The 24,367-nt window shown below is 38.3% G+C and overlaps 1 protein-coding gene across 1 annotated transcript; it reads left to right on the top strand.

Moving 5' to 3' along the window:
- Positions 1-7,263: 7,263 nt before the first annotated feature.
- LOC113449563 (regenerating islet-derived protein 4-like) lies at positions 7,264-19,779 on the top strand. Its single transcript, XM_026720649.2, has 4 exons — positions 7,264-7,330; positions 7,893-7,984; positions 8,938-9,078; positions 19,552-19,779. Exons 1-4 carry the CDS (start codon positions 7,264-7,266, stop codon positions 19,777-19,779), a joined length of 528 nt encoding a protein of 175 aa, XP_026576434.2.
- Positions 19,780-24,367: the final 4,588 nt, after the last annotated feature.

Raw genomic sequence — 24,367 nt, 5'->3', positions numbered from 1 at the left:
GGACAATATCAAAACACCAAGGAATGTCAGGAAGTATAGGCAAATGAACATTGGATTGCACAGAGAAACATTTAGCAACTTTTTGTGAATAAAGGATTATTCATGAGTAGGATGAAGTTTCTCCAGATAACTATGCTTTCCTGCTATTGGTATCTGGATATAGTTCTAGGAATTCTAGCTTGACAATTCTGTTTAACTCAGTTTCTAAACTAAATTGTCTTTTTGATCAACAAAGGTATTTTTTTGGATTTCCGGTATTTGAACTCTGATTGTAACTCTGATTAAACCAGAGTTGGCTTATTGTTTGTTGAAATTGCCTTGCAGACTGTGGTTTGTTTCTTGATTCTTCTTCGACTCCAATGGAGTTTTCTGTTCATTGCATTGAGAACTCTGTAGCAGAACAGAAATCCAGGCCAGATTTTATGTCTGATGGTTGACAGGTCCATAATGATCACAGCCTGTTACATAGGTAGATGATTATGTGTAAATTCAGTAATTAAGCAATCAGCTTCCCCCTGTTTTAATATTTACATAAACCATCCTTGATGGTATCTCCTAGGATTATGATGGCAAAACTATGGCATGCAGAGCCATCTCTCAGGGCATACCAGCTGTTGCCCATTGCTCTTCTAGCTGGCCAGCTGGTCTTCACATGTGGGAATGCTGGAAACTGGAAGAGCAGCTCCCTGGCTGCTCCCCGGTTTCCAATGTGCCAGCTGGTCTTTGCACATGCATGCATGCCAGAAACTGGAAGACTAGGTGGCCAGCATGCATGCGTACGCCAAAAACTGGAAACTCAGTTTCCTGGTGTGTGCATGCACACCAGGGAAGCTACTCTTCTGGTTTCTGGCATTCTTGCTTGTGTGTCAAGGAACTGCTCTTCCAGTTTCTGGTGCTCCCACATGTGTGCATCAGGGAGCTGCTCTTCCATTTTTCCGCATTCCCCCGCGGCATGCTCCGGTTTCAGCACGAGGTACGGAAAAGGTTTGCCAACACAGTCCTAGGACATTTACAAACATTTTGCCTATAAGAACAATCCTTCTACCTTGCAAGAATTCATCTATCTCATGTAGCCAGTTCATTCTCTTCCCTGGATTTTCCAACATCTGTGGATGTTATTAAAGATATCTAACTTGTGAACAAAGATTAGTGGTGTAAAGATTCTTACCCAATGTTGTAAACTGAAAGATAATCACAAAAGGTGAAACTTCCTTTTTTTTTGACAGTTCATGATATGAACTGTCAAAGGGGTTTCCCTCCAGACTGATACATTTCCTGGTGGCCTTCAAAAGCAAGCTGAAATGGGAAACAGTGTTACAACTCAAGAATGATATTTGCATGTATATGTAGTATTTTACTACTCTCTCTTAAGATCACCTTAAGTTTTGCACTATAATGAAAGAGCAATAGTTGCATAAGTGGTATGAGACATAGTCAGCTGCAAAACCTCTCAATGTATCTTCTCCTTCAACTTCCTTTTCATCATGTTATTTTGCCTTTGGTTTTTTTTTATATAGCACTTTGCTTTTTATTTTCAAAAGACTTTTCATCTAAAAAAAGAATCTATTGAGCCCCAGAGAAACTACCAATGTTTAGTTTGGAGCTATTCAGTTCTTCAATTTTAAAATAAAGATCACAAAGATGAATTATTTTTAGATAAAAGAATGACTTATTGGATAGACAAATTTAGAAGACCATCTTTTCGGTGACTCACCATTGGGCATGGTGCCATCATATCTATACATGATAAAGTTGCCTGCAAAACTAGGAAAGAGCATTTGCCACAAAATAACTATCTATGGAGATCCTCAGTCATCCAGACAGATCATGGTTGTCCCAAAGGTGTTTTTAAAGGCAACTAGAAGTTCAGGTTTTTCTTTTTTCTTTATTTTTTACAACAAACATACAAACAAGACATAAAAACATAAAACCATTATTCAATTATATACATACTGTGTGTCAGTTGGTTACAATCTTTTGTGCTATCCTTTTTTTTTGCCATTACTCACGTTGTATAAATTCTCACCTTGTCAATGTAACATGTGCTTATATATTTATCAATCATTCATTATTCATTTGACTAAACTATTTTTCCATCATTTTATGCAAGATATTCTAAATTTCATTATAATTTAATCTTATACATTCCTCCAATGATTATATATTTTATATTGCATTCTATATCAATCTATTAACTTTTTATTGTAAAGCTTCCTAATATATTTCTTTACCATGTCTTTTTATCTAACCATTGATAAAATAAATCCCATATCATATAAAATTGTTTATCTTCTTGTTCTCTGATTTCAAATGTCAATTTACTAATTTCAGCACAATCCATGATTTTCTTAATAATTTCCTCCTGCATAGGTATTTTTTCATTTTTCCTATTCTTAGAAAATACAATTCTAGCTGCTGTTAAAACATTTACAATCAAATATTTCAATTCTTTACTGTATATTTCTGGTATAATTCCCAATAAAAATAACTCAGGTTTAAAGTCTATGTGTTGTTTTATCATTTTTTCTAGCCATGTGTGGATTATAGTCCCGTATCTTTTGGCATCCGAGCATGTCCACCACATATGGTAATATGAACCAGGTGTCTGATGATATTTCCAACACTTATCCAATTTATTCTTGAACATTCTCACAATTCTCGTGGGGGTAAGTGCCACCTGTAAAACATCTCATACAAATTTTCCTTATATGCAGTTGACATTGTCATTTTATAATTTTGAGACCACAATTTTTGCCATTTATCTAGGTCAATCCTATATCCATTTTCCCCCCAAACAATCATTGTTTCTTTTACTTGTTCTTCCTCTAATTTAAACTCCAACAAATGTCCATAAAGTTTTTAAATTACTTTTTCATCAGTACCTGTCAAAATTTTATCTAAATCAGTCAACTTATCATAGATACCTTCTGTTTTAATATCTTTATCAAATCTAGATTGTATTTGCAAATATGAAAACCAATTCATTTTTACACCTTATTCTTCCAACGCTTGCATAGATTTAAGTTCACCCTTTTCATTCAATATCTCACCGTATCTAACTGTTTGTTCCTTTTTATATATTATTGGGTAGGAAAAAGCTTCAATAGTAGATAACCATAGTGGAATTTTTAAATAATATTGCTTTTTTATCTTCTCCCAGTTTAAAAACAATGCTGCTCGAATACAATATCTTCTAAAATACCCCTGTGTTTTAGTTCCCTTATACCAGAGGAAGGTATGCCACCCTAACAGCAAGTCATGTCCTTCTAAATTTAAAAGTCTAGTATTCCTTAGTATTATCCATTCCTTTACCCACATCAAACTCATTGCCTGGTAATATGATTCGCAACTGGGCAAAGTGAATCCTCTTCTTATTCTTGCATCTTGTAACAGTTTGAGTTTTATTTCCACTTTCTTCCCCTGCCAAATGTATTTTAGTACTATTTTATTTAGATCTTCAAAAAATTCTTTTCCTAATCTAATTGGAATTGTCTGGAATAAATATAAGATTCTAGGCAATACATTCATCTTAAGTGTAGATATTCTCCCAATCAATGATAATTGTAATTTTTTCCATTTTATCAAATCTGTCGCAATCTGTTGTTTGAGTTTAAGATAATTGTCCTCCTTGAGTGTGTTACATCTTGGTGTTATGTGTATCCCTAAATACTTAACCTTATTTGTGACCTGGATCCCCAAAACTTCCTCCAATTCTTTCTTTCGTCTTGCTAATAAGTTCTTTGTTAATATCTTTGTTTTGTCTTTGTTTATTTTCAAACCTGCTACTTTCCCATACTCTGCTATCTTTTCTATTAGCTTAGGTGCTAACTCCAATGGATCTGCAAAGGCTTGCAATTTGTACTCTTCTTTTTTAATTTTCATTCCTTTCATTTCTTTTTCTTCTCTGATGTTCCTATTCAGCACTTCCAGTGTTACCACAAACAGAGGCGACAGTGGACAGCCTTGTCTGGTCCCTTTTCTTATATCTATAAAGTCTGTTAACTCTCCATTTATCATAACCTTTGCAGTTTGTATACAATATATTGTTTCTATGGCTTGGGTAATTTTTTTTACCTTTCAGGTTTTTCTTTGAAGATGTTTCACTTCTCATCCAAGAAGCTTCTTCAGTTCAAAATATCTGGTTGCTCTGCTAATGACAAAGTTTGCTTTGTCCATCTAAGAAAAGGTTGGGTGACCATTAATAAATGTGGACCACCTCCTACAATGTATCTTTCATGGTAGATAAGTTCAATCTAAGGTAATTGAATTCCTCCAGAGAGGAAGTTTTCTGTCTGAAAATTGTAGAGGCCACTTCTGAGTCACCTGTGACAGAGACATTCACCTTGGGGCTTGTTATAGGATTTAGTAACTGGACATCCTGGTTTGCAATGGTAGTACATCCAGGCATTTCCTGAAACCTGTTACCCTTGTTATTTCATCATAGATCTTCTTGACATCTATATAACAGACACCTGTGGAGAACAAAACCTCTAAGATCACCTTCAGCAGGAAACCACAACATAATTTCTTGTGGAAGACTCAGGTGAGGACCTAAATTACCTGCTTTTTTTCTCTATAGGATTCTTGTTGCCATTTAAGGATGGTTTGTAGGAAGTGCTCAACTTATGAATATTTCTTCAGTGGCCATTGGAAATTATGATGATGCTGACCAAAGGGACTTAGATCTGCTCCTCAAAATTCCAGCAATGCCTTGAGATCACATGAGCAGAATTTGATCACCTGGCAACCAGTTTCTACTTATGACTGGTGAATGGCCTGTGATTGCCATTTGTGACCATTCCCATCAGTTTCCCTCATACAATGTCAGTAGGAAGCTGGCAGAAAAGGTTGCAAGCCATTTTGGTAAGTCTTCCCCCCTGCTTTTTTTTGCTCGCTTGCACAGTCCACCCTTCTTCCACCCTTTTGCCTGCTTGCACGTACCACACTCTCCTTTCTCCCTTTGTTCTTGTTCACATTCTGTGCTCTCTTTCCCTAGCCTACCTGCACTTGCACACATAAGAGCCTTAATAGAATAAAAGAGTTGGAAGGGATCTTGGAGATCTTCCAATCCAACCTCCTGCTCAAGCAGGGAGCCCTAAACTATTTCAGACAAACCGTTGTCCATTCTCTTCTTCAAAACCTCCAATGTTGGAGCACTTACAACTTCTGGAGACAAATCGTTCCACTGATTAATTATTCTCACTGTCAGGAAATTTCTGAGTTCGTTCTCTCCTTCATTAGTTTCCATCTATTGTTTCTTGTCTTGCTTTCAGGTGCTTTGGAGAATCGGTTGATTCCATCTTCTTTGTGGCAACCTCTTAGATATTGGAACACTGCTATCATATCACCCCAGTCCTTCTTTTCATTAAGCTAGACATGTCCAATTTCTGCAACTATTCTTTATATGTTTTAGCCTCCAGTCTCCTAATCATATTTGTTGCTGTTCTCTGATTTCTTTTTAGGCAAGCCTTCCTTGCCTAGTCTTCCAAAGCTCATGCACATGCATCTACCCATCATTACCTCCCTTCCCTAGCCTTTCTGAGCTTGTGCTGATCTTATCTCAGCATAGCAACTCCTCCACATGTGGCCAGCGCTAGGTCTCCCCCATGTGACATTCCTGCATTCCTTACATGGGACTCCTTTTGCTTCCTACATAAGGGCCTGCACATCTTGCAATTACAAGATGACCAGAACTGTTTGGATTGCTGTAGCTAAGTCATTGAAGTCAATGACATCACTCTTTATGATTGCATCACTTAGTGGTATCAATCCCAGTCCCAATTGCCATTGTAACTCAAGGACTACCAGATTATATACCACTTTTAAAGCACTGATTTTGTTCATTTGCACCATTCAGGAGGCCTTCTAACTGACAAAAAGCTTAACATTAAGAAGATTTTTCTCAGGAGTAGCAACAACAATCATAAACATTATGGTGGTAGTGGTGATGGTGATCTCTCATCAGAAATTCAGATTTACTGAAGGAGCTCTTTAAAAAAAAAGGGAAAAATTCCAAATCATGGGTAGACAGAAATCTAACACCTTAATTAAGAAAATTAATGCTCATAAAAGATGTCTGGCTTTGAAGGAAGGGTAATGATTTTTCTGAGGTTAACTACTTTATTTTATAATATTTGGTTTCAATTATCTCCTTTGTTGAGACCCAGCTTATTTTACTGGGTGGAAGAGTCTCTGGTTTGGGGAATTGTACCTTTGAGATGCTACATACTTGAGGGCAACATGTTCAGTGTTTGTTTGCAGGGTGGCAAATGTAAAAAACCCCCACCAATGTCAGTTGGGTTAAATACAATGTTAACTGTGACCAACTTGTAAAATTTTAAGTTAGAGATAATGCTGGAAATTTCCCTAGGATTGAGCAACTTGAAAACAAAGTCTACCAACTTAAGAGATGAATATGAGCTAGGTTCACAATTATGTTATGTGACAATGCATTTTGTTTAGTTCTGACTTTACATAATGTAGGCACCTGGTCTCTTTGTAAATCATAGTTTACGTAAGGGTGGACAAATATTTTTTTGTGTATGTATAGGCTTGGACAAAAGCTTTTTAAAAGTGGTAGGTCAAACTTGAAGGAGAAAATGAATACATTTTCTATTTTAATTTACTAGAAATTAAATATAGTTAAAATTTAAACATGCAAACTGAATCCCATCCTATCCATATGTTCAGTCTGATGAAAAAATCCATCTAATTTGAAGTTCTGAATGTGATTTGGAGCATTAAATCACATGTGCAATATCCACATTACGTAAATTAATTTGGACCTATTTAGGCCCATTCAATCTGACAAATGCGTTCAGTGTTTCAAAAATATCTGAATTGATTTGGGGGTGTCAAATATATTTATGTAAGGCTACTTAATGATTATTGTTCCTTCATATGTTTAATTATGTTCTCCTCTTATCTTAAAAAATAACAATGTGCTAAGAAATTGTGGTGATTTCTGCCACCACAGAGACCTGGAATGGTTATGGTTACAAGATTCATGATTTTGTCTCTAATATAAACTAGACTCGAGGTCTTTACCATCAATTCAAATAAACCACAGTTTAACGTAACACTGAGTTGTATATACAAATTAATTTACTTGGCTGAAAACCTATCAATGCAAAATATTACGCAATATTGAATCTTGAAAATTGCAAATACAGAGCAAGTTTGAATTTGTGCATGGATGTTCCTAATAAGGTCCTGCTGTTAATTTGGCTGTATCACTCTGGTATTTTCAGGTGAACATAGAAAATGGGATTGATTATTTATCCGAGTGCTTTCCTGGTCAGCTTTTTGCTTTCCTGCTCTTTCTTTGGAGGTGAGTTATTATATATTATTTTATGTAGCACTGCCTCCTTCATTCCCAAACCTATAACATCGATCAGGGTATGGCATTTTTCATATTAGAGCAAACGAAGCTGTAGAAATGTATTAGCCAAATTTATTTCATTTGAATAAATACATTATTCCTCTTAAAGTGAAACTTCAATTTGTAGTAAGATACTCACTTATACAGTACTATATATCCATGGTAGAGCTGGTTTAAATTTTGGAGGGTTTCCTTATTTGAGTTTGCAAAATATGAATAAACGCTTCCTAACTAAGAACACATGACTAAAATACAACTTTGTGCACACTTACAAAAGAACATGTTTTCTGATTTATGTTTTATGTAGTAGCTCCTCTAAGCTGGCTGAGGAATTATGGGAGTTGAAGTCTTAAAGTGTCAAGGTTGATAAACACTATTATAGAGCCTGTATATCTAGATTAGCCAACAGCCTGAATAAATAAGACAAACAAGTAGATAGATATGTAACAGCTTATTCCTCTTCTGATTCCACTTCCTGTCCTTCCTATTTATCTATATCCCACCCATATAGTTAGTGCTGACACCTGTGCCAGAGAGTGGCTACAGTACCAGGGCAATTGTTATGGATATTTTGAGGCCAAGAAGACATGGACAGAAGCTGAGGTAAGAGGAAGTTCTGAATATGAGATCTTGCATTTAGACTATCTCTCCTGGGCTGGTCTCAATCATCTTTTTGCTATCTGATGCCTTCCCCTTGTTTCTCTATATGGAAGCTAACCAGGCAGACAATTGGACAATAGTTTCACAAAACTACATCTTCCTCCACATTCAGAATCAGACAACTGTGGGAATTTTATTTATTTATAAAATTTATTTGCCTCCTATCTTGTATCCAACAATTCTAAGCAGCTTACAACATAAAAACATTGCAAGATGCAGGAAAATGTTGAGGCTAATCATAAATAAACCTTATTTTGCTTGGAAGGCTAGATGTAGAAGATGACCTGAAGATGGGGTCAAATATGTCATCAGTTTGGAATCCTAACAGAGTCACAAGAGACTCGACGCCAGCCCTCCTATGAATTCCATTGACTCTTATCTAGCATTAATTTGCTTTACCATTAGTAGATCAGATTATTGTATATGTAACATGTAATAAATTTATAGTGCTTTGAACTTGACTCTGATCCTGGTTACTTGTGCCTAATACTAACTCAATAGGATGGAAACTGTTCAAGAGAAAATCCAGAGAACTTTATCTTCCAATAGCTTCACTTCAGGCAGTTATCTAAAATGCCTAATGTTAATCTGGTCCTGCACCAGATATGACTATTCCGAATATATGAAACTTTAGACTGGGGGGTGGGAGACATTTTTCATCATGCAGAAAGTAGAAAGGGCTGGATAAACTCAATAGCTTAGTCTGAAGCAGGATGGCATTGTCTTCCAGCCCAGGAGAGATATTGGAATCAAAACATCATAATGCCATGGAGTTTTGGTGTCACTTTATGACTCTTGTTCATGTTGCATTGATCCTGCCCATGTCACTGACTAGCCAGATACAGAAGAAAAAGGCAGTATCATTCAAAGCTTTCCCCCCCTCTTGTGTTGTCCAGATTGAGTGCCAGAGTTACCACCGTGGGGCCCATTTGGCATCTATTCTCACTCTTGCAGAGACTCTAGTAGTGGCTAATCACATCATGTCCTACCAGATTAAACCCAGCAATGTGTGGATTGGATTGCATGACATTAGACATGTAAGTAACTAGAAGCTGTCTATTACTCTGCTCAACCCATATCTTCTAATACATTATACTTTTCATGACATGTAATTAAAATGGATTTCTATGGAGATTCTCAGTCATCCAGGTCATGGTTGTCCAAAAAGTGCTTTTTCAAGAAGCAACTGGACTTTCTGGTTTTTCTTTGAATATGTTTTGCTTCTCACCCAAGAAACTTCTTCAGCTCTGACTGGATGGAGGGAAATCGAAGGATTTATATTCGTTGCAGACAGCTGGTCATTTGCATTCATTTAGCGGGCCATTAAGGTCACTTGGAGGTTTACCTGTGTCACTTGAGTGGTGCAAATTGGTGTGGAGCCTTCTTGGAACTGTTGTAAGGACTGTGTTATAGATTGGAGATAGATGATGTCATATCCCTCCCTCTGTTGAGAGAAAGCTGTTCAATTTTGACATAGAAAGCCTCTTTAACCCTCTTTCAGAGCAGTTTCAAAGAATAACCAGAAAGTCCAGTTGCCTCTTGAAAAAACACCTCAACGCCTCTTTGAAGTTGAGTTCATTAGTCCAATCAATGGGGCTTTCTTGGTAATATGAAAATGTCTCTAGTATGTTTTAATCTAGTCTATGTCAATCTAGTCAATCTATGTACACTGAGAGTATATGCCAATAAAGAATGTCCCTGTTCCTATAACCTAGAATGAGGGATTGTGGAAAACTTCAGAATTCCTTCCATGAACGAAATATAGAATATTAATGATAATTCAGAAGTCTTTGTTTTTCTGCTATTTTCAATGCCATGGTTTTCTGAGTGTTCCTTCCTCTTATTTCATCTAGTGATACCTCATATTTTCTCTCCATGTTTTTTCATGCATTTCTGGTTTACAGTTTTAGATTCTTATGAGCAAATTTTATATAGTTCTCTCCAGTCCCAACCATACAGTTCTTCGAATATGATCTGTCCTTTTTGGAATCAGCTTGCAAATAATTTAAAATTTTCTGTATGGAAATGCAGGCATGTACAGCATCTTCTAACAGTGCATCTTGAACACACCTTTCTTGATATATTTTTAGGGCATTGCATGATTTGAAAATAATTCAGAAGAAGTGTGTATTTGAAGAATTTTCTATGAGACTTTTTTTTTGGTTATTCATTAAAATTGCCTAATATTTTCCAAGTTTCTGTCCAAGCAAAAAGTGCTCTATCATTTTATTCAGGTTTACCCAGAATATCCAGAGCCTTAGTGTTTTTACAACTGATTTTTCCAATTTAATGTTTCATGGCTGATGTGATGATTTTTCCCTATACACTCTTGCTTCCAGAAGTTGCGGGTGCTCCAACACTGAAGATTTTTAAGAAGAGACAGGACAACCACTTGTCTGAAATGGGATAGGGTTGTTAGGGATACATCCTAGCAGAATCTGCACGGCAGTCAGGCAGGCAGGCAAAATATGTGAGATAAACGTTTTTGTAGCTTACACTCAGTAAAACAGATACACAGTGCTAGTTAAATAGTTTATTCCAGTAAGAGTTATAGCATAGTCAAACAGTTCATATATCATTCACTAGTTCAGTCCATCCGGGGATTATTCAGTTGCAAATTCCAGTGTCGAAAAAGAGGTCAGTAAACTTACAAATATCAGTCCAGTAATATATCTCCTCGCAGTAGAGATATGAAGACGTCAAAACTCCTCTCTTCCTTCAGCAACTCAGCAGCAGGGAAAACACGCAGTTAACAAACCATCAATTCATCAAACCAGTAATCGTCAGGGAATCGTCAGGTTCTCTTGCTTCCTCTTATGGCAGTTCAACACCGCACCCAAAATTATATGCTTTGCAGTTTAAAGTGACACACACTTAAACTTACTATCATAGTTTATATATATTATTTTACCCAAACTACGTTAGGTAACCTATGTTATTCCTAAGATTCTCCCCTTTTGGGTAATATAATAATATATATATATCTATTTACAACCTCAACCCATAGTCATCACAATTTTCTTTGTGTTTTACTGCACCTTGGGCTTTTGTAAACTGATCAGCAATATTTTGTTCAGTCATACAATATTCCAATCTTATTAAATCATCCATTACAGATTGCCTTACATTCAGATATCTAAGATCTGTATGCTTAGATCTCGTTTTCACAGCAATATTTGTAGCCATCCGTATGGCTGCTTGATTGTCCTCATACACTACAGTGGAATCTTTAACAGTTAATCCCATATCTAATAATAACTGTTTATACAGAATTAAATCAGTACATATAAAGATAGACAGGAAAATTCTGCTTCCATTGTGGACATACTTATGTGTTGCTGTCTAATTGACCTCCAACCAATCAATGCTTTTCCATTGCTCTATGCCAATTTTCTTGATCCTTTGCAGGATACATTCTAAGTTCTTCCACAGTAGTTGGAACTTTACTAACTTGGCAAACTACACTTGCTTGGTACCTGTCAGGTGGTCTGGTTTCACGTGTTGAACATCTAGGTATTACAGGGCTTACAGGTGGACTGTCATGTATTACCTGTTCCTGGTTATCTATTTCTTCTTGTTCACTTATTTCTTCCTGTTCTGGTCCTATTTGCTCTTCCTGCACTTCCTCCTTAATTGGATTCTTCTTATTACTGATATGTTGGTTTGATCTTTTGTAGGTTTCTATGATTACATCTTTATTCGAATCTTGTTCCAGTTTTTCCCATCCTACATGTTCAAGGAATTGTGCTCTAGATGTACCTTCTTCCCAGAACCTGTAAGATTTGTGGTTAGATTCGTAACCTACAAAAAATAATCTTTTAGCCCTATGCTGCCCCTTATGTCTCAGTTGTGTAGGAATATGCACCCATGCTGGTGCTCCAAATGTATGCATGTAGCTTAGGTCAGGTTTTCTACCATGCCACCGGGTGCATGGTAATTCACCTGTTGTTGAGTTAACAACATTATTCAATATATGATTACCACACATTATTGCTTCTCCCCACAAATTTTCAGGTAATCCTGAATCCGACAACATAGTACGAGTCATTGCCTGTAGTGTTTGGCCTCGTCTTTCTATAAAGGAATTATGTTGTGGCCTATATGGTGCAGACTTTTTATGTTCTACACCTGCCATCTTCAATCTATTTTGGAATTTATTATTTACAAATTCCGTGCCATTATCAGTTACAAGAGTTACTAGTTTCCTTTTAGTTTTTCTTCTGCAAACTTCAACCAATTAAAGAAATTTGATATGTTTCCGTTTTATTCTTCATTAAATAACAGAAACCATATCTAGAATAATGATCCATTATACTTAATATATAACGAGCACCTCCCACACTTGGTTTTTAGGACCTATAATATCAGCAAATACGACCTCTAGAGGCTCCTTAGTTTTAAATCCATTAATTCTATTTGCTGGTATTACCTTGCTTTTTTCTTGACTGCAAGCATTGCAGTGCAAATACTTACTGCAAGGCTTCAGTTTTATACCTTTAGACAGTTCAACTGTTTGCTTGAGCATTTTAAAATTTATATGCCCTAAACGTCTGTGTAACAAATGTATGCATTCATCATGAGATTTAACATTATTATACACTGTGTTAGCCACCTCTAAATGATTATCTTTTAACACATACAATTCACCTTTTAAAGTTGCAGTCACTTTTTTACCTTCCTTTTCTATTATGCAGTTTTCTCCCCTAAAGGTAACTACATAACCTAGTTTAATCAAAACTCTAACCGAAAGCAAATTAAACTTAAGTTGTGGTACATATAACATTTTTACATTTTCTTGTATGCAAGAACAATGTGCAGTACCTTCACCTTTTGCTTTAATTTTCCAGCCATTAGCTAACGCTATCTGCTGTGAACTCGTGGACATCTTAATAAATCTTTTCTTATCTTTCATTATGCAGTGCGATGCTCCATTATCTACCACCCAAAAATTATTATTGTTCACAGTTTTGTTGCTATACATGGCTAACTCTAAGCATTTTTTATCCTTTTGATGCCTTTTTGCATTCTGGCTGGCATTGTGGCATTTTTCTTTCTTGCAGAATCTAGCCAAATGTCCTTTTCTTCCACAATTAAAACATTTTCTAATTGTGTAGGCTGACGAAGATAATTCCTCTTCTTGTGGTTGTTCCCTTCTCAGTTGATCCCTTTCAAGCCTTCTCCTGGCTTCTTCAATTAATCTGCCAGTAATGTCAGTTAATGTGAGGTTATCTTTTGGCAGTACTTCCAATGAAGTTACATAGTCGTCATAGCTCTCATCTAACGAAGACAAAATTATATAAACCTGATGCAGTTCAGTGAAGATAAGTTCTTTTTCCTGCAGCTCCTGAAAAATCCTCTTCATAGTGTTTATATGAGTCAACATGTCTCCATTCTTTTGAAGATGTGTTCTGAACAGCTTCTGTGTAAGATTTATATGTGCTCCTACACTGTCTCGAACACAAATCTTTTTAAAATTCTCCCAACACTTAGCAGCTGTTTCTTCTCCATGAATATGGACAAGCTGCTGGTCACAGAGTGTCAGTCCTATTATACAGAGAGCTTGCTCATTCTTCAGTTTATATTCTTGTATTTTCTGGGCATCATCTTCATCCTCTGGATCCCAAGCATCTACCTCTGGTGGGTTTTGAATTATACTCCACAAACCTTCTCTGCATAGAAGTAGGCTGCATTTCATAGACCATGAAACATAGTTTGTTCCATCCAGTTTGGATATTAGAGACAAACTTGGTAAATTGACTTGTGCCATCTTTCTCTGGATATTAAACTATAATTAATAAAACACAGCTGTCTGTTTACAATATTGTGTAACTACACTAACTCTCACTTTATATAAGCCTGTTATATCCTGGTTGGTCTGACTGTGCAGCTGGGCCCATAACCAGTGTTAGGGATACACCCTAGCAGAATCTGCACGGCAGTCAGGCAGGCAGGCAAAATATTTGAGATAAACGTTTTTGTAGCTTACACTCAGTAAAACAGATACACAGTGCTAGTTAAATAGTTTATTCCAGTAAGAGTTATAGCATAGTCAAACAGTTCATATATCATTCACTAGTTCAGTCCGTCCGGGGATTATTCAGTTGCAAATTCCAGTGTTGAAAAAGAGGTCAGTAAACTTACAAATATCAGTCAAGTAATATATCTCCTCGCAGTAGAGATATGAAGACGTCAAAACTCCTCTCTTCCTTCAGCAACTAAGCAGCAGGGAAAACACGCAGTTAACAAACCATCAATTCATCAGACCAGTAATCGTCAGGGAATCGTCAGGTTCTCTTGCTTCCTCTTATGGCGGTTCAACACCACACCCAAAATTATATGCTTTGCAGTTTAAAGTGACACACACTTAAAATTACTATCATAGTTTATATATATTATTTTACCCAAACTACATTAGGTAACCTATGTTATTCCTAACAAGGGTTTCCTGCTTGAGCAGGGGGTTGGACTAGAAGAACTCCAAGGTCCCTTCCAACCCTGTTCTTCTAAAATGTGACTTTTAATTTATGCTGTTCTTTGACCATAATAAGGAATGTTGTGACCGTCACTGAATTTTTTTTTAGATGAAGATATTAACATTTAAATGGATGCAAAGTGAATACATTTCTACTACCATCTTATATTGGGCATTGTGGCTGTGGAGGATAGGATATGAACTACAGATGACATGGAGATCAATTAATTGGGTATAAAGCTCAGAAGAATGAATAATGCACAGGGAGTCCATCATCGATGATTGTTTTCTTCACCCTGATTCAGGGGTGGGATTTTACCAGTTCTGTCCGGCTCTGTAGAACTGGTAGCTCTGAAGAGCAACAGACATAGAATCGGTTCTATGCACTCTGCCCGGGCTCTTACCTGACCTTTATTTCCTGCTTTTTCAACCTCAACTGCCGTGCGAGGCACAGCTGCAGTTGAAAAAGCAGGAAAAAAGTGCTGTTTCAAAGGCTGCTTCCCTGCATGCAGTGCTGCTCAGCTGTCCAGGCAGCAAGCTGATGACAATTTACACGTGCACACAGAGTGCAGGGAAGCACATTGTAAATCACTGAACCGGTAGTTAAACCTGTCAGATCCCACCCCTGCCCTGATTTATCTGTGGATCAACTTTTTGAGAAAATGTGTTTTATGACCCTCTTGGCATTCAGAAAGGACAGCTGAACTAGACTTTTTCCTGATCCTTTCCCAACTCCAAACTATATCATCTTGGAAGTTCCATGGAAGCCATGTTGTTATCATTACAACTTTCATCTTCCACTTACAGGCTAACTTCCTTCATCTTCTTCTCAGCACAGCCTTGAAGCTGCTTGCTGGCCTCTGTACTGGCATCCTGCTGTTTGGCTACTTGGGCTACTTTTCTCTCCAAGACATTGATGGAAGACACATAAGATTTGGGACCACTCTTCATTTCCTGCAGCTGAGTCGCCCTTCGCTTGTTTTGATAGTTATACTGCTGGCAAACCTCTTCATTCTTCTCATCAGTGTTTTTCTTTGTGTTCAGGTCTGTGTCTATGTATTCTTCATGTTCTTTACATAAGCATTCCCTGTCCTTTGAAGACATAGAACATAGAATAATAGAGTTGGAAGGGACCTTGGAGGTCTTTTAGTCCAACCCCCTGCTTGAGCAGGAGATCCTATAACAGGGGTGTCAAACTCAATTTCTTTGAGGGCCACATCAGGGTTGTGGCTGACCTCAGGGGGCCAGGCGGGCATGGCCAGCTGGATGGGTGTGACCAACTGGGTGGGCATGACAAGCTTGACGTCTCCCAACTGCTGGCATGTTTCCTCTTTGCACTGGCTAGACTGGGCCAAAGCCACACTGGCCTGATGTTTCCTCTTTCCACTGGCTAGGCTGGACCAAAGCCACACTGGCCCGGTATTTCCTCTTTGCACTGGATAAAGCAGATTGAAGCCATGCTGGCCTGATGTTTCCTCTTTGCTCTGGATAGACTGGGCCAAAACCACACTGGCCCGATATTTCCTCTTTGCACTGGATAGAGCAGATCGAAGCCATGCTGCCCCAATGTTTCCTCTTTGCATTGGGTAGACTGTGATGAAGTGATGTAGGCCAGCCCCTTACATTTTCCAGAATGGCTCTGTGGACCAGATCTGACCACATTATGGGCCAGTTTTGGCTCATGATTCTTATGTTTGATAAATTATTATCCAGTCTCTTTTTGAAAGCCTCCAGTGAACCACCCATAAGTTCTGAAGACAAGTTGTTCCATTGGTGGATTGCTCTCACCATTAGGAAATTTCTCCTTAATTCCAGGTTGCTTCTCTCCTTGATTAGTTTCCACCCATTGTTTCTTATCTTGCCTTTTGGTGCTTTGGAAAATAGTTTGACACCCCTGCGCTTCTTTTTAGGATTGCGTCAAATATTGGACCACTGTTATCATGTCTATCCTAGTCTTTTCATTAGACTAGACATACCAAATTCCTGTAATGATTTTTCATGTTTTATCCTACAGCTTCCTAATTATTCTTGTTGCTCTTCTCTGTGCTCTTTCCAGAGTCTCAATATCTTTTGTATATCATGGTGACCAGAACAGGATGCAGTATTCCAAGTGTGGTCTTACTAAGGCTTTGTAAAGTGCCACTAAAACTTCACATGATCTTGATTTTATCCCTCTACTGATGCAGCCTAGGAATGCATTGGCTTTTTTGGCTGCTGTCACACACTGTTGGCTTAGCATTACTTCCAATTTGCTTTTTCACTTCAAAGCGTAAACTGTATCAAAATATTGTTTTTCAAATATCTTCTTTCCCCTCCTCCTATTACCTACTCTCTTTCTTCCTCGAGACATTAGCTTTGATCCACCTTCTCATCCATGTAACATTAGCATCACTGGGTAATTATTTTCCTGGTGAAAGGGCTTCACACAATTTGTATATCAGGGTTATTTTCCTACAAGAGATAAGAAAAACCTCCAGTAATTTTCAACAAGCAGTAGGGATGTGTTGAGACTGCAATATCCAGATTCCAAACCATATGGATCACATAATCTTCCAATCATCCATGAATATTTTTGTGGTATCCTAGGCCATCTGTGCTTCCAGGTAGAACTCTGCGAGACATATAATTGATCAAACTTTAAAACGTGGGAACAAAACTCATCCTTCAGAGAAGATATTTACTTTCCAGAAATGTTTCCGAGTTCTCCCCTCCCTTGGTTCATTTTGATAGCCAAGTCAAACCTCCCTTTTCTGGTGTCCTCTAGTTGCCAGTAGTAATCTCTACCTCAGGAAGGATTATACAAGGAGTTTAAATTGGACAGTTGTGATGCTTCTGCCCAAGGCTGCTCAGAAGATATAAGGAATCTTGTATCCCCAAAAGCTATACTTGAAACTTTGACATTTTATCAACTGAAGAAACAGTTTGGTCTAGTGGTTAAAGCAGCAGGCTGGCAAGCAGAAGGCCATGCATTCAAGTCCTGCCTTAGCCACGAAAGCTGGTAACTTGGTAACTTGTAACTTGTTGGTAACTTGGGACAATTTCTCAGCTCAACCCACCTTAGAAGGTTGTTGTGGAGAAAATAAGAGGAAATTGTGTTGGATATGTAAGGCAGGTACAAATAAAAAAAACTGAGCTAGTCAATGGTAACACAATGTAAGGCCTTGGAGATGGCTATCCATTTTTTTTCTCCCCTTGATCCTTGTTGTAATGCCAGAGATTAGGCATTATTTGCCAAGCAGTCTGGAATTCAAATAATAAAAATTGGCTTTTCTAGGTTCTTATTTTTTTTTTACTGTTCTGTCCTTTGGCCTTCTCTCCACCCCCCCACCCCAGTCATAGGAATCTCCCTATTTGCCTATGAAGATTCTTAGTCATCCAGATCATGGTTGCCCCAAAGGTACTTTTTTTCAAAAGGCAAGTGGACTTTCTTTGTTTTTCCTTGAATATATTTTGCTTCTCATCAAAGAAGCTTCTTCAGTTCTGACAAGCGGAGGCTGCAACCGGTTTAACAATATGTTCTGTGAGTGTGTACGCAGCATCTGAAAACCACCAATTTTATATTCTAAAACTTACCTTCTAGAGCAGGGGTCACCAACCTTTTGGACCTCAGGGACCACCAAACTTATACTTTTAATTCCTGAGGCCCACTAATATGAATTTTTAAAAAAAGATAATATATTTAATATAAAAATTTATTTTTATATTAAACATAAAAATAAATGGGAATTGTGGGGCAGAGTGAAGGGAAAGGAAGGGCTTCTCTCATCCTTTGGGTTTGGGGGGATCCAAAGTCCAAAGCCCTGGTGTTTTGTCTTTGTTAAGAGTAATGTGTAACTAGTATTTTTTCCCCCTATATTTTCACACTTATGAAAGTTTGTCAGCAAGCATGAAATACTCATTTCCACTCCATTTTCATTCCAGTCACTACAGGACAAACATTTGAATGCACAGTACTATCTAACATTTACCTGATATAGGTCATTCTGTAGCAGTCAAGGCATGCAAATTCCCCCCTTTCTGTGAATTTAATTCCCCAGCAACAATGGATCTCTCTCTCTCTCTCTCTCTTTCTCTCTCTCTCTCTCTCTCTCTCTCTCACACACACACACACACACCCTCCAAGGCAGCCCCATTCCTAGCCTGCTTTAAGTTCCGTTGTCAGGTTGCATGCAAGGAAAGCAGCAGAAGTCTTTCTTTCTCTTCCCCAAACTCCACCAGAAATGAGTCTTTGCAGCCTCTTGGAGCAGGATGCCTTGCAGGGTCCCAAAGATTCATTTCTACCAGAGTTTGGGGGACAGAAAGAAAGACTTTTGCTGCTTTCCTTGTGTGCAGCCAAAAGCAGAAGACCAAAGAAGCGGAAAGAAGCAACCTGGTGGCCGGGCAAGTTCCCCCCCTCCCCCTTTCCCCCCTCCCCTCAGTACTTCATATTGTTCCTAATGCAAATGATGCAAGCCTTGTGTTCCCAGGCTATGTGGGAGGCATAGCCTTGTGTCCCCCCCGCAGCCTGGATTAATTGCTTTGTGGGGTTGCTTTGGGGTGTCCTTTCTCTGTGGACCACCAAAATTTTCTTGCGGACCACCAGTTGGCTGCAGCCCACTGGTTGGTGACTGCTGTTCTAGAGCACTGTTGGTGAGTAAAACAGCTGAGGTACAGCAATTCACTGTGACACGCGAATCAGCTGAGCTGAAAAACTTGGAAATATAGGACAGGATAGGATGGGGGTGGATGGGGCCAGCTGATCACTGGAACTACCAGTTTGCTACAATCGGTCTGAACTGGCAGGAGCCCACCACTGGTTCTGACAGAATTGAAGAAGCTTCTTGGATGAAAAAGGAAATGTCTTCAAGGGAAAAAAGAAAAAGAAAGACCAGTTGCCTTTGGAAAAAGCACCTTTGAGATCTCCCTATTTCTTCCCCTCTCTCCCATACTTTTCTTGGTTTTTCCAACTTTTATTTCAAAGCCCATGGAGATCAATCTGGAATCAAAGCTTTATTCAGATTTGAACCTGTTGCATTTCCCCCCTCTTTTCACCATGCAGAATGGAAAATGGAGATGGTCTGATGAATCCACCTACAACTATAAGGCATGGATGCTGGGAAAACCCAACTTGAGAACAAAGGAATATTGTGTTGAGTTGGTCCGTCCTGTACATGGAGCCAATGTTTCAAAAGAGTCCTATCATCAATATGAAGAAGCACCCATCAGAAATCGTAAAGGTGAAAATTTCCAACCTATTGCAAGCATGCCACACTCTCATGTTCAGTAACATTCTTTGCCCTTCTTTGAATCACTTACAGAGTGGTGAATGAAGTAGCACCTGTTCTGGGAATATATGTACACAGTCATAGAAGGAAGATCTTCAGAGCAAATCATAGAGAAACAAGTCTAAATCTCAGTTCCCAACAATCAGCCTGATCTGGAGACTGTTAGTCAAATTTGTTTTAATGTCGTTTGTTGAACAGACCACAGTGGCCTTGTTTACAAACCAAAAAAATATAATAAAAAAATAAAAATAAAAGAAGAGGGAGACAACCTATTTTCTAAAGCACCAGAGGGCAAGACAAGGTGTAATGGATGAAAAAGAAAGATCTAACCTAGAACTAAGGAGACATTTCCTGCAGTGAGGACAAATTAATCAGTGGAATGGCATGCTTTCAGAAGTTGTAAGTGCAATAATATTGGAGTTTCTTAAGAACAGTTTGGACAGCCATCTGTCCAGAATGGTATAGGGTCTTGTGCTTGGACTAGGTAATTAGACTAGATCAGGGGTGTCAAACTCAAGGCCCAGGGCCCAGATCCAGCCTTCAGATTGCTTAGATCTGGCCTGTGGGGCCACCTGGAAACAGCAAAGGACCAGCCCACAGTGCCTATGCCAGCAAAACGTTTGGAAGGGCTGTATGCGACCCTCCCAAGCTCCGTTTTCGGCTGTGTTGGCCTCGTGCAACCCCATGCTAGCCAAAATTAAGCTTGGGAGGGCTGTGCATGGCTCTTCTGTGTTCCATTTTTGCTGGCAAAGCACTTGGATCACCATAGGCACCCCCGACATGAGTGACATTGAGCTGGCCACACCCACCCTGCCTACATCCACAGTTCCCCCACAAGGTCAAACACAACTCTGATGCAGCCCTCAATGAAATCGAGTTTGACACCACTGGGCTAGATAATCTGCAAGGTTTCATCCAACTCTAGTTTACAAAAGATTATAAACTATGGGGTAGAGTTCCTTTTTGCTTTTGAGGGAGCACCTGTCCATTTTGGGTTAATCATACCATGCTTCATTGAGTTCCAAAGGCTGGCTGGCTAAACATATCCCATTTTTAATCTCTACTTGTTTTTATTCCTCGTAGATTTCACTAAATGGAATAACACTGCATGTTACACACTGAATGCCTACATCTGCAAGTATGAATTGTAGGGAAGTACCTTGAGTCCAAAAGGTGAGAGGTTTGCATGAATTGGACTTACAGAAGAACAGAACATCAGGACCTTAGTTTTGAAGAGACATTCTTTTAGATCATGATTCGTACAGAACATGCTCAATATAACTCATAATACCTGGTATTAAGCATTTCTGGTCTTGTGTTTGCATGCAAAATTTTAACAGGAAACTCTGGAAAGGCAATTTTATGTTCTGTGCTGACGGTTATTTACACCTCAGATTCTTTGGGAAAGTTCCCTAATAATTAAAATAATAAAATACTCAATTATGTTGACACTTTTTTTGAGTCTTGATCATCCCTGCATGTTTCCCAAAGCGCCTTTCAGGGGAAGTGGTATCAGTTAATGGAACAATTAAGGAATAAAATAATTTATATACATGGACATGAATCATTTCATTTATTTCCTTCCCAGCATGATCAATTCCTGTGATGCTTAATCTGAAAGATAAAAAGAGAATATTTTACATACAGAGGGTTTTGCTTGCTTTCTGTTTGAAATCAGTTCTTGAACTGTGATTTTACACACATACACAAATAACACACATGGAAGGTGAGAAAGAGAGAGAGAGATGCCACTAAAGAATGCATTTCTCTTGTATGGATCAAAATTTGTCTTAATATATATTCATGTCATAGTATAAAATTAGATGCAAAGAAAAAATATCTGCTGTGAACTCTGTGTAGGTGTCAGGAAGGGCATCTGCCCAGTAAATGCCCAATTCTGTACAGTCATCCTGATTATTTATTTATTTATTTTATTTTGTCAAGCAATTATAACAGGTATAAATATAAACATAGCTATGAATACATGAAATGGATACATATAAGAAAAATAAAAAGAAACAATAGGACAGGGATAGTAGGCACATTGGTGTGCTTATGCACACCCCCTACAGACCTCTTAGGAAAGGGGAAAGGTCAATAGTAGACAGTCTAAGGTTAAAGTTTCTGGGATTTGGGGAAGAAACCACAAAGTCAGGTAGCATATTCCAGACACTGACCACTCTATTGCTGAAGTCGTATTTCCTGCAATCAAGTTTGGTGCAGTTTACCTTGAGTTTGTATTTATTGTATGCTCTTGTATTGTTATGGTTGAAGCTGAAGTATTCATTGACAAGTAGGACATTGCAATATATAATTTTATATACTATACTTAGATCAGACCTTAGTGGCGTAGTTCTAGGTTGTCTAGGTCTAGAATTTCAAATCTGGTGGCATAAGGTATTCTACAACAAGTAGAAGAGTGGAGAACTCTTCTTGTGAAATATTTCTGGACTTTCTCAACCGTATTAATATCAGATACATAATGTGGGTTTTGGATTGATGAGCTGTATTCAAGTATTGGTCTAGCAAATGTTTTGTATGCTCTAGTTAGTAGTGTGATATTACCAGAGAAAAAGCTATGCAGGATTAGGTTAACAATTCTTAATGCCTTTTTGGTTATATAGTAACAGTGGGCTCTAGCACTTAGATCATTAGAGATGAGTACTCCCAGGTCCTTGACAGAGTTTGGATCATCAACAAGGTCTTGACTATTCAGCTTGTATTTTATTGCCTGATTTTTTTTGCCAATATGTAAGACAGAGCATTTATTTGTTGAGATTTGAAGTTGCCATTCTGATACATAATCGAAGTCTTTTTGAAGGGTAGCAGTATTGTCACTGGTGTTCAATAGCTTTACATCATCAGCAAAGAGAACACAGTTGCTCTTAATATGATCACAAAGGTCATTTATGTAGAGTATGAAGATCCTAGAACACTGCCTTGGTAGTAAACACCACTATTGACAGGTACAGAATTTGATAGGATGCTCCCAATTTTGACCATTTGTTGTCTGTTTGACAGGAATGTTTCTATCCAGTTATGCCGGTGTCCAGTGATACAATATGATTACAATTTTAGGAGTAGTTTGTCATGTACCATTGAATTAAGTCATTCTACCCTGAATTAAGGGAGTACAGGGTCATAAAAAAGAGAATATACCATTAGATGACAAAAATTTAAATCATTTTTCTAAATGGTAAGAAAAAAGTACACAAACACATTCAAATAATCTTCAAATCATGACTCCCAGGATAAAATGTTTGTTCAACTCTTGAAAGGAAAGTAAATTTTTATAATCATTGTATAATAGAGAGGAACTAGGTGACTTTTGAACCTTGTAATATCAAGGGTTTTCCCCTTGATATTACAATGCATAACACAATCTCCATCTTTGTTTATCCACATGTAAATTTCAAAATCATTGGTCTTTATTCCATTGGGGGTGGGGATTGGGAAACTACAAAACTGAACCTGCCAGAATTAAAAAATGAATCTATTTATAAGGGTTTAGAATACGTGAACATTGTCTAAACATGTTCATTAATTAAACCAGTGGTGTGATTCAATTTTTTTTACTACCGGTTATGTAGGTTTTGTTTGGTAGGTGTGGCAGGGGAAGGAAACTGCAAAATCCACATTCCCTCCCCACCCCACTAAACTGCTTTCCAGCTCTTTTCTCCTGTGCAGGGCAACAAAAGAAGACCCAGCCAATCAGCTTGGACTCGGGAGGCAGAGAATAGATGTGGGCAGGGCCAGTAAGAGGTGGTATTTGCTGGTTCTCCAAACTACTCAAAATTTCCGCTACCGGTTCTCCAGAACTGGTCAGAACCTGCTGAATACCAACTCTGGATGGAAACCAATCAAGGAGAAACAGCAACCTAGAGCTAAGGAGAAAATTTCAATGGCAACTATCAGCTATCAACCAGAAAAATGCCTTGCCTTCACCCACCTTGTGGGTGTCTCATGCATGAGCGTCTATATCATTTCAGACCAGTGCAGGGGGGCTTCAAATTCTTTAGCAAGGGGATCTCTGACCTAATGATTGGCTGGGTGGGCATGGCTGGGTGGTCATGTGACTCGGTGGGCATGGCTAGATGGTCATGTGACTGGGTGGGTGTGGCCAACTTGATGTTGCTTCTTTTCCCTAATTACCTAAAAAAATATAATACACCAAAAAGTTATTTATTATTTCGTGCATTTAATACTTAAATAAAAGACTGGGTGAAACCAGGCTTAATAACAGTGACTTGGAGAGGGATCTTGGAGTCTTAGTGTTTCTGGTGAGTTATATGATTCTTATTATGTGGGAATTAGCCCTCGAGAAGCATTTTGTGTAGCTTGACACTTTTACGAGTTGTGAAATGCTGTTGGCTGAACGCCCAGAAAGGACAAAAGCTGAAAAGGTGTCCATTTATAATTCTAGGCTGCTTGTATTTTGAGATTACTGGGGGCTCTCCAAGCTCTGCAGAGTCTTAGCTAGGGGTTCCCCTGAGCCCCTGCGAGCCCCCAGCAGGCCATCCCTGGACCAGTGGCCATCAGTCCCTTCTTGAAAACTCCAGTGATGGGACACCCACAACTTCCAAAGGCAAA

This window comes from Pseudonaja textilis, chromosome Z (genome assembly GCF_049901715.1).
Source record: "Pseudonaja textilis isolate UNSWEBS1 chromosome Z, rPseTex1.2, whole genome shotgun sequence".
NCBI classification, from domain to species: Eukaryota; Metazoa; Chordata; class Lepidosauria; order Squamata; family Elapidae; genus Pseudonaja; species Pseudonaja textilis.
The sequence above is the reverse complement of the archived record's forward strand: the minus strand, read 5'-3'. Positions and strand labels throughout refer to the sequence as shown.